At 44.4% G+C, this 14,588-nt stretch overlaps 1 protein-coding gene across 1 annotated transcript in view; it reads right to left on the bottom strand.

Moving 5' to 3' along the window:
- ITPR1 (inositol 1,4,5-trisphosphate receptor type 1) overlaps positions 1-14,588 on the bottom strand; it is a 104,933-nt gene that overhangs the window by 48,196 nt on the left and 42,149 nt on the right. Inside the window, exons 2-11 of the mRNA XM_069966637.1 lie at positions 13,668-13,729; positions 13,144-13,246; positions 12,867-12,937; positions 8,024-8,139; positions 7,705-7,791; positions 6,995-7,153; positions 4,800-4,898; positions 4,419-4,502; positions 4,154-4,300; positions 557-652 (exon numbers count right to left, since the gene is read on the bottom strand). Of these exons, the coding sequence (XP_069822738.1) occupies positions 557-652; positions 4,154-4,300; positions 4,419-4,502; positions 4,800-4,898; positions 6,995-7,153; positions 7,705-7,791; positions 8,024-8,139; positions 12,867-12,937; positions 13,144-13,235 (951 nt within the window). The 5' untranslated portion in view covers positions 13,236-13,246; positions 13,668-13,729. The remainder of the gene's footprint in view (positions 1-556; positions 653-4,153; positions 4,301-4,418; positions 4,503-4,799; positions 4,899-6,994; positions 7,154-7,704; positions 7,792-8,023; positions 8,140-12,866; positions 12,938-13,143; positions 13,247-13,667; positions 13,730-14,588) is intronic.

Here is a 14,588-nt window from a genome sequence, read left to right as displayed (position 1 = left end):
ATCCCACTCATTCTAACTAGTACCATATGGCACTAAAGAAAAATACTGAAGAAATCACCACTGGAGACTCCAGAGCTTTGTCCATGCAGCTGAAAGGCAAATCTCAAAGCTCTGTGGTGGGCATGGATCGAGAGTAGACAATGGAAACCCTGTATACTGGACATACAGTTTCCTTGTACATACATGGGTACTAAATGGGTCATGAAATGGGCAAAAAAAAGAAGATGCCAGGCAAAATGTAAGGAATGGTCCAGAATGGGTTAACAAGCTGGCGCCCTTCAGGTGGCCATGCTATAGGATGCCAAGGATCTATCTTCTAGCCTTTTACTTACGGAAACCTCAGACTCCAGGCAACCTGCATCATAGTCAGGATTTACCTGGGGGAAAAAGAACCGGACAGTGAGCCTTACCCACAAGGGTGGACCTGACTATTGTTACGGTGCCAGGTTTGACTGTGGGCATATCTCCACCTGAGCCCTGACCATCTTCACTTTTAACCCTGCAAAGAGTCTTGGTACCAATAAAAGAATTTAGCCGACTTAGAGGAACTACTTACCTCCGCTGCCAGGTAATGCCCAGTTGCAAGATGCTTGAACCTGAAGAGACTGTTCCAGTAGCCCGCACCTCCTCTACATGGGTCATGTTGGACCACCTTTAAAAAAATAAATAAATAATAATTATAGAGCTTGAATGATAGAAGATTCCTTATAAAGTTGTTCCATTTAGATAACCCATTTTATTAACCATGATAATTTCTTCGTTGTAATCGTTCATGAAGCCACTTAATTCCCACCATCAGCAGCACATTTCCTGCGAGGATTTTACAGCATAAAATAAAATATATAGGATATGCTGACAGGCGAACTTTTGCTCTTCAGCTTTTTTTTTTTTTTTTTTGTAAATCTGATTTTATTGATTTTGTATGGAGATAAAATACAGAACAAAAACAAGATGTGTATAGAAAAAGAGTACATAAACAGAAAAAAAAATTCCGTACAGGAGGCGGGCTACAAGATTCTCTCTAGATATTACCGGGTTCTGGTCCGCCTTCACAGAATCTTTCCTGAAGTATCCCCCCTGTGCTGGAGAAACTGCGGCGAGGAAGGGACCCTCCTCCATACCTTTTGGAGCTGTCCCAAGCTGGTCCCCTTTTGGAGAGAGGTTTGGCGTATTGCCTCGACCTTTACGGAATCTCCTCTACCTTTCTCTCCGTCTCTGTTTCTCCTTCACCTGTCGGATATCCCGTTGAAGGGCTACCGCCGCTCACTCCTCCGCCATTTGGTCAACGCTGCCAGGGCCTGTATCCCTGCCCTCTGGAGGCAATAGGCTATCCCTACTATTTCTATGTGGTTACGGAAGGTGGAAGACCTCAAATATATGGAGGACCTTACCGCACAACTGCATGACCGGAACTCTAGGTTCTTTCAGACCTGGTACTATTGGGAACAGTTCGCTGACTCTGATGAGTATAAGACCCTCATCTCTCAGTGAGGCGCTTCATCCCCCTTGTCCTGTTCTTTCCTACGTTGGTGTGTATGTAAGTGTTCATTGCCCCCTCCCCCCCATGTGCTCCCTGGTGTTGTAGCTTCCCTCCCTTACCTTCCCCCCCCCCTCTCCAGACGTCACTGCTTCTCACCCCTCACTATTCCTGAGCGTTTGCTCTCTTCCTTCTATGCAGGATGAAAAGTCCCTCATTTTCACGGTTGGCCTCCCCGTTGTGGGAGATATTCCATACAACCTCTGTTGGTAATGTTGAGCCATGTTGGCTCCTTGTCCTTGTTCTATTTTATAGTTTGTGCACCCAACGGTGCTTTGTTCTTACTCGACGTGTACAGTTGAGGATTTACATGTATTTACTTGTGAAAATTTTGAAAATGAATAAAAATTTAGAATTTAAAAAAAAAAAAAAAAAAAAAAAAAAAATTCCGTATATCCAAAAAGAATAACAAACATTGGCTACAGATAACAGGTAATTAAGCCTTTGTAGACCAGCTGCGGGTTGACCATCCCCGCTCTCAGCATGAAAGAGTGAGTGCCTTACAGTAAAGCGCAGGGATGTGCACAGTAAACAAGGTTCGGTCAGCTAATGCATAGAACACGCGGACAAATATTCACGGTAACACAAGTCCCTCGGGTGACCGGGAGAAACGCAGATCATAAAGTTAGACGAAATAGAGAACAAGAGAGGTAGGAAGAGAGATGACAGGTCCCAAGGGGGACAAAGGCTGACCAGACACTAACGGATAGGGGGGGGGGGGGGGGGGAATTGGAGGATGGGGAAAGAGGGCTGAGTAGAATAGGGTGGTAAAGCTAGTAAGGGCATAACAGAAGGCAGTCCTCTAACAGGTTAGCCATGGGAGAAATAGTGGACCCTACTTGTAGGTCGTCCAGGCCAACCACAAACGGTTTACCTTGGTCCCTCTGGAGTGTTCCTCTGCAGTCAAGGATTCCATACGGTAGAGGAGATCCATCTCTGTCACCCATTCTGAGACGGATGTCGGGGCTCTGGATTTCCAGTGCCTGGGGATCACAGTTCTGGCTGTGGTGAGGAAATGGCGCAAAAGGCCCTTCTTGACTGCAGAGGGAAGGCCCGGAATCAGTGAGAGCAGAGCTAGACTAGGAGAGGGTGTTACCGATCTGCCCGTGAATTGCTTGTAAATTGCGAAAATCGCCTCTCAGAATAGAGTCAGGACAGAGCAGCCCCACCACACATGTACCATCGTGCCAATGTCCGTTTCGCAGCGCCAGCACAGGTCCGACACCTCGGGGTAACATTGGTGCAGGAGCTGTGGGTATCTGTACCAACGGGACAGTATCCTAAAGTTTTCCTGCTCTTCAGCTTTATGATCCTACAAACATTTAATTGGCTGATACATCAGCCCATGGGGGGCTGAACTGCAAGACCACACAACCAGAGAACAGAGGTGGTAAGTTTTAAAGGTGGCTACAGTCCCTTCTTTTATAAACCCATATAAACTGCTTAAAAAGGGGTAGTTCAGCAAAAAAAAAAAAAAAAAAAAAAAAAAAAAAAAAAAAAAAAAAAACACAACAAGAATGCCAGAGATTTGTACTTAAAGCGTAACGGTCATGTTTTTTTTTTTAATTGCAGAAATCAGTAGTATAAGCGATTTTAAGAAACTCTGTAATAGGTTTCATCAGCCAAAAAAGCCTCCTTCTGTACTCAAGAAGCAATCTCCCAGCCTCCCCCCCCTGACTTCTTATCTGTGCATTATCAGGCAAACACGTCTTCATTACAGAGAAGCCAGTGAAGACGGGCTCTGCTCTCTCCATTGTAAGCCTATGAAGGGGGGAGGGGCTGAGGGAGATGAGGGAGCAGGAAGAGGTGACATGAAGGTCAGCTGTCTGTAGACTCTCTGGGCACCTAAACCGCAGGATTCAGGTGTCAGAAAGGTCAGTGCTTATCTATGAACTTACTGAGAGAAGATTGCAGGGTGTTGTGCTGTGCAGGACTGCTCCACGCTCTGTCACTCCTAACAGCCCCTCCCCTCTCCATAGCCACATAATGGAGACAGAAATCCTGCTTCATTTGATGTGTGGGGGAGGTTGGGAGATTGCTTTTTCAGTACAGAAGGAAACTCTTTTAGTACATAAAACCTATTACAGAGTTTCTTAAAATCGCTTGAACTGTTGATATTTAATGTTTTCAGAAAAATGACCCTGAAATGACAGTTACACTTTAAGTGCTGGAAGAAGTGAGATTTTTTTTTTTTTACAGAAGTAATCAGCTGCTGTATGTCCTGCAGGAAGTGGTGAATTTTCTCCACTCTGACAGTGCTCTCTGCTGCCACCTCTGTCCATGTCAGGAACTGTCCAGAGCAGTAGCAAACCCTGTAGAAAACCTCTCTCCTCTGTCCAGACTGGAAATACAGCAGCTTATGTACTGCAAAGCCATACACTATATAGCTAGTGATTGGTAGAAGTCATAGAACCCCACCAATGTAAACTTGAGACAAGTTTTTTGCTTTAAGTGACTAACGCTTTCATTCCTCCAAAATGAAAATGTTATATCAAGAAATTCTTTGCCCCTATACCCTTAAGAAACTCTTAAGCCAAATGTTTTTCCATGTCAAAGACAGCTTAACAGCCACCACAGACCCAGGAGGAGATTGGCCTGAACATCGGACCCACTTACCTCCACTTCCCACAAAGCCTTAGAACTAGTGGCTGACGTGGCCGACTGCCGACCGGTCGTCCTCAGAAACACATACTGCTTCTTCCTATGCTCATCACATGTCAGGAACTTTTCCTGCTCGGCATGGAATAACCGCACCACATCCCCCTGTAAACAGAGTAGGGTCTCACTGTACAGGCAGACGTTTCTATAAAGACGCTCGGCCACAGAACATTCTACCAATTTCAGACTTCACCGTCATATGTTACTGTCGCCACGCACTCACCCCTTTCAAAATGTCATCCTTGTTGTCGCTCCACTTCATGAACAGAACAATCTTCCAACTTGTATTACAATTCACAGAATTAACCTACAGTCCAAAGAGAATATTAGCCAACAAATAAGAGGCAGAGTGACAAGTTCATTTCAACTTTCACATGACTGGTGCAGCTCACGTAGGCCGCATCATTATACACTACATTCCTCAGACATTGGACCCCAAAACAGAATCAAGTACCCTCACCTGAACGCATTCAATGGTTGCTCAATAGTCATGATTTTTGATCTACATAATAAAAATATAGGAACTCACAATCTATAGGAACCCATTCACATTAGGAAAGGGGAGGCACTGTACTGATGATGGATCTGTCTCCACAGTACTCACCTCATTACATCCTGGGTTATCGGCCAGCTGATGACTACTTGCATGCAGAGGCTGCCCAGCATTTACAGGGTTAAGGACAACTTTATCGCCGATCACAACCTGTAAGGAATACCATTTATCAGTAGGAGCTACATTCTATGAAGTAGAACTTCCATACTAGAATACTGACCTCTATGTACAAGAATATAACTACTATAATACTGACATGAAGAAAAAGGGGCTGCTGCACCTCGCACCTATGGCTGACACTAATGCCTCTCGGCCACATTTAAAAACCAACGCCAGGATGTTGGTATATAATTTGATCAAACCTTTTTGCCCCATGAACCATGTGCCGGTCTCCTGGTTCACATGAATCTCTACACTAACTCAATACTGTTGGTCAGTGACTGCAAACCCCACAAAGCGAGCCCACGCAGGGAAGGGAGGCCATAGAAGGGGTTTGTACTGTGACATTGGGGTTGCAGGGCCATTCTATGGCCTCCCTTCCCTGCTTGGGCTTGCTTTGCGGGGTTAGTGGTCGCTGACACACACAGTGTTGAGCTAGTGTAGGGACTCATGTGAACCTGCACGTGGTACATGAGGCAATATGGTTTGATCAAATTATATATACCAACATCCTGGCGTTGGTTTTTAAATGTGGCCGAGAGGAATTAGTGTCAGCCATAGGTGTGAGGTGCAGCAGCTCTTTTCTCTCCCCATGTTGTATATAACTATTCTAATACTTCCCCCTATGTACAAGAATATAACTACCATAATACTGCTCTTCCCCCTATGTACAAGAATATAACTACCATAATACTGCTCTATGTACAATAATATAACTACTATAATACTGTCCCTATGTACAAGAACATAATTACTATAATACTGCCCCCTAATGTACACTATAGCTAACATAATAATGTTCACACTAGAATTCATCCTTAAAGAGGAAGACCCACAAAATTTTAAACTCACTGGACGGCAGGGGTGTGTAGGAACATAGTGAAGAAAGTATATTTATCTATTCCTGTGCCTCTGTAGCACTGCTCTCCGGTCTCTTCAGCAGCCACCTAATGCCATTTCCAACTGGCTTCTGGGTATGTCACGTACCCGGCCCCGAATGCTGAAACATCACGGCCCTACTGATGGACTGCCAGTTTAGCCACTCAGTGACTGCAGCAGTGTCCCACCCCAGTCACCAACTGGCTGGGTGGGCAATCCACACTAGTGGGGTTCAAGACGGTAAGGCAGTGCTATGGGGGCACGGGGATGGGAGAGTATACGTTATCATGCTCCCATAACCCCCTGCCTTCCAGCTTATTACGGTGTTGAGCTCCTTATCTTAAAGAGGTAGGTGATTGCAAGCAGGCACAGAGGCAGTGAATAAGAGGTTTGCTGGAATCAAAATTAGAAGCCCTATGCAGTCAGTCGTGAGCATATTTTGCAGTCAGTCGTAAGCATATTTTTACCCCTGTTCTCCTGCTGATGGAGCAACAACTGGAGACAGTGTTTAATACTGTATGGAGTTTTCTGTCATAGCAAGACAGCCGACGGACCAATAAAGTAGTTAAGTCTGCAGATTCAATGCAATATTTAAAAAATGGTTTCTGGAGATGAAGGGGAAGGGGGGAGAGACAGGTGTATAGTTGGAGATTATAATAACTATTATAATTATTATTCTCAATAGGGACACTAGAATCCCAGGAGGCTGCAGGGCCCAGACTCCAATACAGAGGGAAATAAAATGTATTCAGTCTGACCCAAATAAATGCTGGAGACCTGAGGCTGTGCATTTAATGTACAAAACACTTAAAGATGAATCCAGTGGAGGAGGAGGCAAAATGGAGCAGAGAAAAAGTGGCACATTAAAACAGCCTCTTAGCTACAGCTCAGCTTCTACCAAAGTGGAGTAATGCTGTCAAACCCCCTTCACTCCAGCATCGCTCCATTTCCAGGCAGATCTGCCTTTCAGTACTAAAGCACAGCTGAGGGCCCTCTCATGGAAGCTGTAATATTTGCAGTATAGGCCAGCTAGAACCAAGGAACCCTAATTAGATTTGACAGAACTTTACATTTTAGTTGGTGTCCTTTAAGCCCTTATACTATGCTGTCATCAAGCAGCTTATAAAAGTTAGGGCTAAAAAATGAAGGTGACCCAAAAAGGTAATTCACCCCCAGTTGTTCCAGTGATGTCCCCAATCCACACTCACACTGTCCCCAATAGAGCGGAGCTTGTAGAATGGCTGGATGTAGAACCAAGAGCCTTCATTTCCAGCTTCATCCAGTGTCACCCGCATGGCGTTCTTTTCCAGCAGCGCAGGGAGACGCTTGTTCACAGTCAGATACTTGTTACTCTTTAAATGAAGCATCTAAGGAAATTCAAGTTGAGAAAAAATTTGTGATAGAACAGAGACAGATGTAGAAGAGTCAAATTTTTTTCGAAGCTGCATAAAATCGCCCATATTCCCTACCAAAAGGAAAGCATCTGCAACGCCAAACCACTGGGATCCACTGACAAATATGAAGTTTATGTGAAACATTTATGGTGCGTTCACACCTACAGGATCTGCAGCTGATTTTCTGCAGCAGATCCTGTAGGTGTGAACGTACCCTTAATGTGTTTTTCAGACTGATTAGCCAATCCTGTGGATAGCGCAATCACTGATCGGCAAAGTGCCATCACCACACAGTGAATAGGGCCTGAGGTAGTTTGTCTTTGTGTAGAAGTGGAGACCTGTAGAAGTGGAGACCTGTAACTGCAGCTCAGGTTACAGTCACTAAAGATAGGATAAGTGATTTATTAGGCAACACTAGGCTTGATATGGACCGATCATGTATGTGAACTGGTGATTATAGGAGCATATGTGGGTTAACCATTTGATATTTGCCACACCATCAATCTGTTCTTTGCTGAAAATACCTGGATAACATTTCCATACTGAATGACTGTCCCCAAGAGCTTGCGATTCTCAGTCTCATTCTGCTTTTTCTCCAAATCTGCTGCATGCTTTAAAAAAGAAAAAAAAAAAATGATAATTTTATCATTAATAATAATACTAATACTAATAATAAAATAATTAGATTGCTAGGATTATTAGCCCCCTGGTGTGCAGTAACCTTATCTCCATACCAGTAACCTTTCTCCATACCAGAACACAGGCTCTTTCTATAAAATATTCTCATACAGAAGAACCATCCCCTGTTATGGCTTGCCATGTGGCTGTAACACTGTGCCTTACGTGTAATTTGTTGAGCAGAACTGTATCGGTCGTACTACTTGCGCCTGGCTTTGCGGCTTTCCAGAACTGTTTCTGTGCAGAATATCTGTTCATAGGGCAGAGCCTGAACAAGCAGTCTGTAAAAGAACATACAACCAGTTAGAGCCCAGTATCAGGAAGCTGCTCAGTTTCAGTGCTATGTACATATGAGGCTCAGGACTCATTGATTCTGGGATGTCAGAACAGGCCGCTACAGAGCAGAGCCGGGCATCCTGCCCAGGAACGGGTACAATAGAGGCAGCGGTTGAGGGATTAGCGGGGGTTGGAAGATAATAGGCAGACAGCTGGAGCATATGATGGCTTATGGTCCACAGACAAATAAATGAATTGTGCAGATTAAAACGTCAAATACCATGGGACAGCGGTGGCTGTAGTTACAGGGAGCAAATGGTTAACAACATGCATGGGCTTTATTTAGGTCTCAATAAATTTTACATAACTGTTAAGTAACCGAGGGGGTAACCAGTATGCACAATGCAGTTAGAAGACCCCCTTCCCCCTCCTCTGATCTACTTGTCATAGCGGCCAATGCAAGCACTCAACCATAGCACCACGTCAATTCACTTGTCTCCTGGAAGAAAAGGACATTCTTGTGGCTAAATTGTGGAGTTCTCATCAGGCTTGTGGTTTCACTTTCCCTACTGTTCGCAACCTAACCCCCCCCCCCCTTAAGTTGACCATATTCTTGACCCGCAGGGAATTAATCCATATCCTCATATCCGTCATTTAACTTGTATATTTTTCTTTTTTTGATTGGCTGACAACCAATATGGCTGACAATAAACCTCTTAGAGGGGTTCTCACACAGCTTTTCCGGAGTCCTGAATGCAATACATCACTTGTTTCACCTTTGCTAGCAACAACTCTCATGGGACCTGTAACCACATCCACAAGTTGTTCTTCAGCTTTCCAGCTACATGTACAAGTGTGAGCAGTTTACAAGCAGGTTTAAGAATTTTTTTTTATTATGTAAAAGTTGTAGAAAAACTTTGATTCTTTAGGACCTGATATAATATTTAATCAAACCAAGACAAAAGGCCCATGACCCGGGACAGATGTGAAGGGGTTAACCCTTTGTCATGCAGGCTGCTCCTGCCTGGGAATCGGAGGGCTGCCTGGGAATGGAGCAGGAGCGGCCACTGCTGCCCTTATTTGGTAATTGGCTGCCTGCGAGGGAGAGGAGGAGGAGGAGGAGGGAGACAGAGGTTTAACAAGAGGATGCAGGATCAAATCCACTGTAGCATGGAAAAAGACCTGGAGACAGGGACTTGAAGGAGGGACGGGAGAGGATGCACAAGGGCTTAGGATGATGCAAAAAACTTGATTCATTTTAAAACAACTACTGGCAGGATACACCTATACCGGAAGCACAGACGAAGGGGGACTTCCATGCCTTAAAGGGCCACAAAATCAAGAGACTCTACACTGGTGTAAACACCGTAATAGAGTGAAAGGAAAAGATGGAAATCACATTCTCCTACATTGTCCCAAATTCAATCTATAGTTCCCGGTTATCAGCCATTTGAGGCTGTAGAAAAAGTAAAAATCTACTGTTCCCAGTTATCAGCCATATCAGGTTAGGAGAGAAATGGCTACTGCTCTGCAATTACCCAGCACTAAAGACCGGGCGAGCAGAGCCCAGAGATAAGGGTGATGGGAACGGCCAGAAATCAGTAGAATTTAGGTTAATACACAGCACAGAAATAAGAGGGACAGGAAGGGGGGGGGGGTTGGGGAAAGAAAATCAGCAATCCTCCAAGCTTCATAATCTGTATGTAGATAACCCTTTCTGTGCCAATACATAGAAGATACACTGCTCGGGAGCCTAGCTAAACCTTCAGATTAATGTACAACCAGAAACATCCATAGAAGTCCATATACAACAAAATTATCCCAGTCGTCAGAATCAATGAGCGGCAGGCGCCTAAATCTCATCTCCCAGAATAAATTCTGTACCAGCGCAGAATGTACAGGAAAGTCTCTGGAGGTGATCCTTAGATTCCAGCTTCTGTAAAGGGATATTACAGTTTACATGAACTTTGCCAGCAGAACAGAGAGCGCAGCTCTGCAGTATAACATACTTAATATGCTACAGATTTAATTTATATATGTGAGTACTATAGATACAGCCATAGGCCATGTCCACACTACGAAAGTTTCTTAATAATCACAGCCATTGTTGCAACAACGGCCGTGGTTACTACGAGACTTACGTAGTGCTGCAGTCTATGGAATACACTGAAGCCGGGATCCCTAGCGGCGCCACAAAAATTACATGTCAGTTTTTTTTGCAGCTGCTATTCACTGAATAGCTGCCGCAGAAAACCTGGCAGTACACACAATGGAGCGTGGGTGGCGAGTTGGGATGCAGGCGCCCGCATCCCAATTCATCAGAAGTAAAGATCATCCTGCCCATACTGCAGTACCGGCCAGGATGATCTTCTGACACTGGCCGTTTCGTGACCCAGCCGATGTCTTATGCCATGTTGTGAACATGGCCATAGGCTGCTATTGTACCCCCCCCCCCCCCGCTACCGATATAAAAGTACCCATTCCCTGTGGCTCAGCAGCATCTAGTCTAAACACAAGTGCCCTTTCAGCCAATCACTGCATGGGATCGGTCACTGCTACGGCCAGCAGTTGGCTGGGCAGTCACTTGTTTGTGTCAAGATTTGTTTCTCCATACCTGATCTGAAGGGACAGGCGGGAGCTTAGCTTTACAGGTACAGTGAGCCTCCCTCACTATTCTGCTGTATAATGTTTTTAAAAGGGCCAGTTCACACAGTAAAACTGGCGGAATTCCGTCAATTCTTTAAGCGGAGAGCCACGGAAGTGGAGGCGCGCAAGCTGTCCCACTGAAACAGACGGGAGACAGAATTCCGTAGTGGAGAGCTCCGCTGATTTTAGTCTGTGTGAACTAGCCCACAGCTCAAGTGCACCCAGAGGTCTAAGAGGGGGCTGGCTAGAGGCAGACTGGCTGCACACCCTTCATGTGACCATTAGTCTCACCTCGGATCTTGAGTCATAACTTGCACAGCTCAGTACTGCTCTGTCTCATCCATTCTGAGTGCACGCTATAGATGTATAGTGGAGCAGGATCCTTTTGTGTACACATTGTAATAGGGAAATCAAAACTAAAAAATTAGAGAGGATGTCCGCAGAGGAGAAATCTGGTAAAATACTAGAAGTAGTTAAATATTTGAGCAGAACTAGTGCTACTCATGTACACATACAACCGCTTTCTAGGAAAAGTGACCTAAAACGACAAGCACGCTTTAAAAAGAAACTCTTGTGCAGGTCCTATACGGTATGTCTGCTCTTACAAAGCATTTTTTTAAAAGAACATTTACTTAAAGTCACAGTGCAGATGAATTATACCTATTGCTTCCAGTTATCAGTCAACTAACTCCACCTCACTCATCCCCCTGAAGAACACTATAGATATTTCGTATAGAAACCCCCCCCCTCGCCCACAATCATTACTTTATGTCACAATCATGGAGAACCTCTGGGAGACACTTCCATCCATATGTAGTAATGATATAACCAATGAGACAGCTCTACAATTCCATGGGTAAATGGATGCAAGTTCGCTGTAATGGGTCGATCTTGGCTCCCAGGCACAATCCTCAGAAAAGTGAAAGTGACAATGACATCCATAATCTAATATCTTATATTGTGCCTAGACAGGCTTGACAAAGACCCAGCTGTTGTGGGGAACAAAATGTCATTTTTTTCTGGTATGCAACTTTGGGCACAATAAAAGGATATTTGATAAAGGACGCAGTTGTCTCTTCCTTTTCCTACAACCATATGTGTGACTCTTATAATGCTGCCGCACCATTATAAGGATTCTGGCTCCCAGTGGTAGGAGCCCTTTAAAAGGAGTCCTGATACAGCTAAAATATAGTAAGGTACCAAAAGGGATTACACAAGCGTCTGTAACAATGTAAAACATTTCCATGCAGGGAGGACGCCACTTTGTAGCAGTCAGCTTTGTGTATATACTGGACTTCCAACACCCTGGTATGTAAACTCCAGTGTCTACAGGAGGAATATTGGAACACAAAGAGTGGGGAATTCTTATTGGATTCCTAGTTACATGCAAAGATTCCAGGTACCTGATATTTTATACTGGAGCCTCACAGTAAGAAGGGTGAATCCCAGAAAGGGGTCGGATTGTTCCAAGACACTGAACAATCTGCTTACATTAGTAGGAAACTGCTGAAGGAAAGCCCAAAGCTAAAGCTACAGACAGGAGGGGGTGGATGATGAGAGGGACCTAGACAGGGGTTGAGAGGAGTGGAGGGAGCCGAGTAGAGATCTTCTGCAGAGGAATACCGTCATGGAAGGACAAAGCTACATACAGATTATTAATAGTTTGGAGTCTGTTTAGCCTAAAGAGGATTTCACAGCTGGAGCTTTACTACAATGTAGACAGTACAGCGGGTGTTCACCTCCTGGGTGGAAACATGAATTTTCTTACTGACAGCAAGCAGAGATCTTGAACAAAGAAATTCAGACACAAAGCACATTTACATATATCTAGACCTGCCTTCTTAAAAGGCAAAAGCTGGACGTCAACAGGGATCAATAGACATCAAGGTCACAATTTTAGGTTGGCACTCCATACCCTGGTCTATTACTGCCAAAATACTTGTATTGGGCACCAATAAATCCTATGGGTATGGTTGAAAAAAAACAAGGGAATGTAGTTTTACATCCATTGTTACAGGCCATCAGCCATGGGATAAGAGATTTTTACTCCATAGCTGGCCCATCTGTTTAACATCATGCCACTTACCTCGAAACTTTTTGGGTGGATTATTGAGGTCACCAGCTTCGGGCTGTACCACACATCGGTCATCCACCAGACTGCACAAGAAGACATCCATAATCAAGATGGAGAGTCCAAAACGTTCATGACTGTATGCATACATGTACAATTTTACCATCTAATACACTCATACAGTGGTGCTGGGTTATATATGCATTTGTCTACAACACTTACATTTCTTCTGCGCATTATACCAGTCCCTTAACCCCTCCCCCATCTGTTATTTCATTGGTATCAATCTCACCCCAGTGTGCTGATGAATCCATTGACCGATCCCTCAGCATACAGGGATACGATATCCCCCACATGGAGGAAACTCGACATCTTGTCAGACATGTTTGCTGATCCTGAAAGAAAAGAGACGAGACATAAAACAAGGACGATGCCAAGGTGACACTGGCACTTGTATGATTGACGGCTGTATCCCGTGCCAGCTCGCCCTCTTTCAGGACACACTGTAATCTCGCTGTTCTCCAGCCTCCCTCCTGTGCAGCACAAGGATCTGAGCACTCCATCATCCCAGGACACAGATCTGCAAGACTGTCGGGGCCGGCACGGATTTACAGAGCCAAATGTTCTGCCATTTTTTCCTCCTTTTTGAAGAGGGAAGTTCTACCATGGTCTGATGACCACACACTAAGGAAAGAACGATGAATGATTCGGCAAATAGAGTGGGCTTATTACCCCCATCCTATTGAAGCAGGTTTGATCAGGAAACATTGCACTGCTATATAGTGTACATGCTACAGGTCAGGGCTCAATACACACCTGGGATTCCTCAGCAATGCCAGCAGTAATGTGTCCCAGCCTCACAGAAGCCGCCTGCCACCCTGGTAAATGGAAAAAGAAAGGAACTGTTAGTCTTACACAACGGTGAGAGAGATTTAGTGATATAACCTGAACAACGCAGGAAAAAAAAAAAAAAAAAAAATCTCTAGAGTGATCAAGGGGATAATCTCATGAAGGCAAACCATTTCTATATTACCTGCAAACAGATGTCAAAAGGGGAAATCACTATGCACAAAAAAATAAAAAAAAAGTCCCCACTATTCTTTACACACATGTATTGTAATAAGAAATTCTGTACATGCTTAGGGGGATGCCAGCGCTTACCTTAGAATACAGTAACCAGGGAGGCAGATCCCAAGATCAATAAAAAAAATTAATCAGGTGATAAGCCGCATGTGTACATCATAACAATATGATGCTGGGAGTGTGGAAACTGTATGAATACATGCTGCGCTGTAATGAAGCAGGCGCATGGCCTTACACGTCTGTGAAACATGGAATGTGGAAATAGGGCCGAAACCCAAAACCGTCAATTTAAACAAAATTTCAAAGCCACGTAATCAATTAGCCTCTAATTATGTAAAGAAAGGGTGCCTTCACACGAAGCTGCCTTGGGCGAGCGCAGTGATTGGCTGAGCAGGCAGGCAGTCAGCAGGGACCCAGAGACTCAAGCAGGAGCATGGCAGCTACATTCTTGCAGCAGAATAAAAATCTGCTCTAAGGATGCAGGACCATAGACTTTAAGGGTACAGAGTACTGCAATGGATTTCACTATGCAACTTGCAGTGTGAAACCTGCTGTAAACTCGCTACATGTAAAAGGCACCAAACGTAATTACATTGGCCTCAGAGAAGCCTCCTATAGGCTTATATTAGCCTTACTATTGTATGTAATTAGTGC

This window comes from Dendropsophus ebraccatus, chromosome 4, assembly GCF_027789765.1.
Source record: "Dendropsophus ebraccatus isolate aDenEbr1 chromosome 4, aDenEbr1.pat, whole genome shotgun sequence".
Taxonomy (NCBI): domain Eukaryota; kingdom Metazoa; phylum Chordata; class Amphibia; order Anura; family Hylidae; genus Dendropsophus; species Dendropsophus ebraccatus.
The sequence above is the reverse complement of the archived record's forward strand: the minus strand, read 5'-3'. Positions and strand labels throughout refer to the sequence as shown.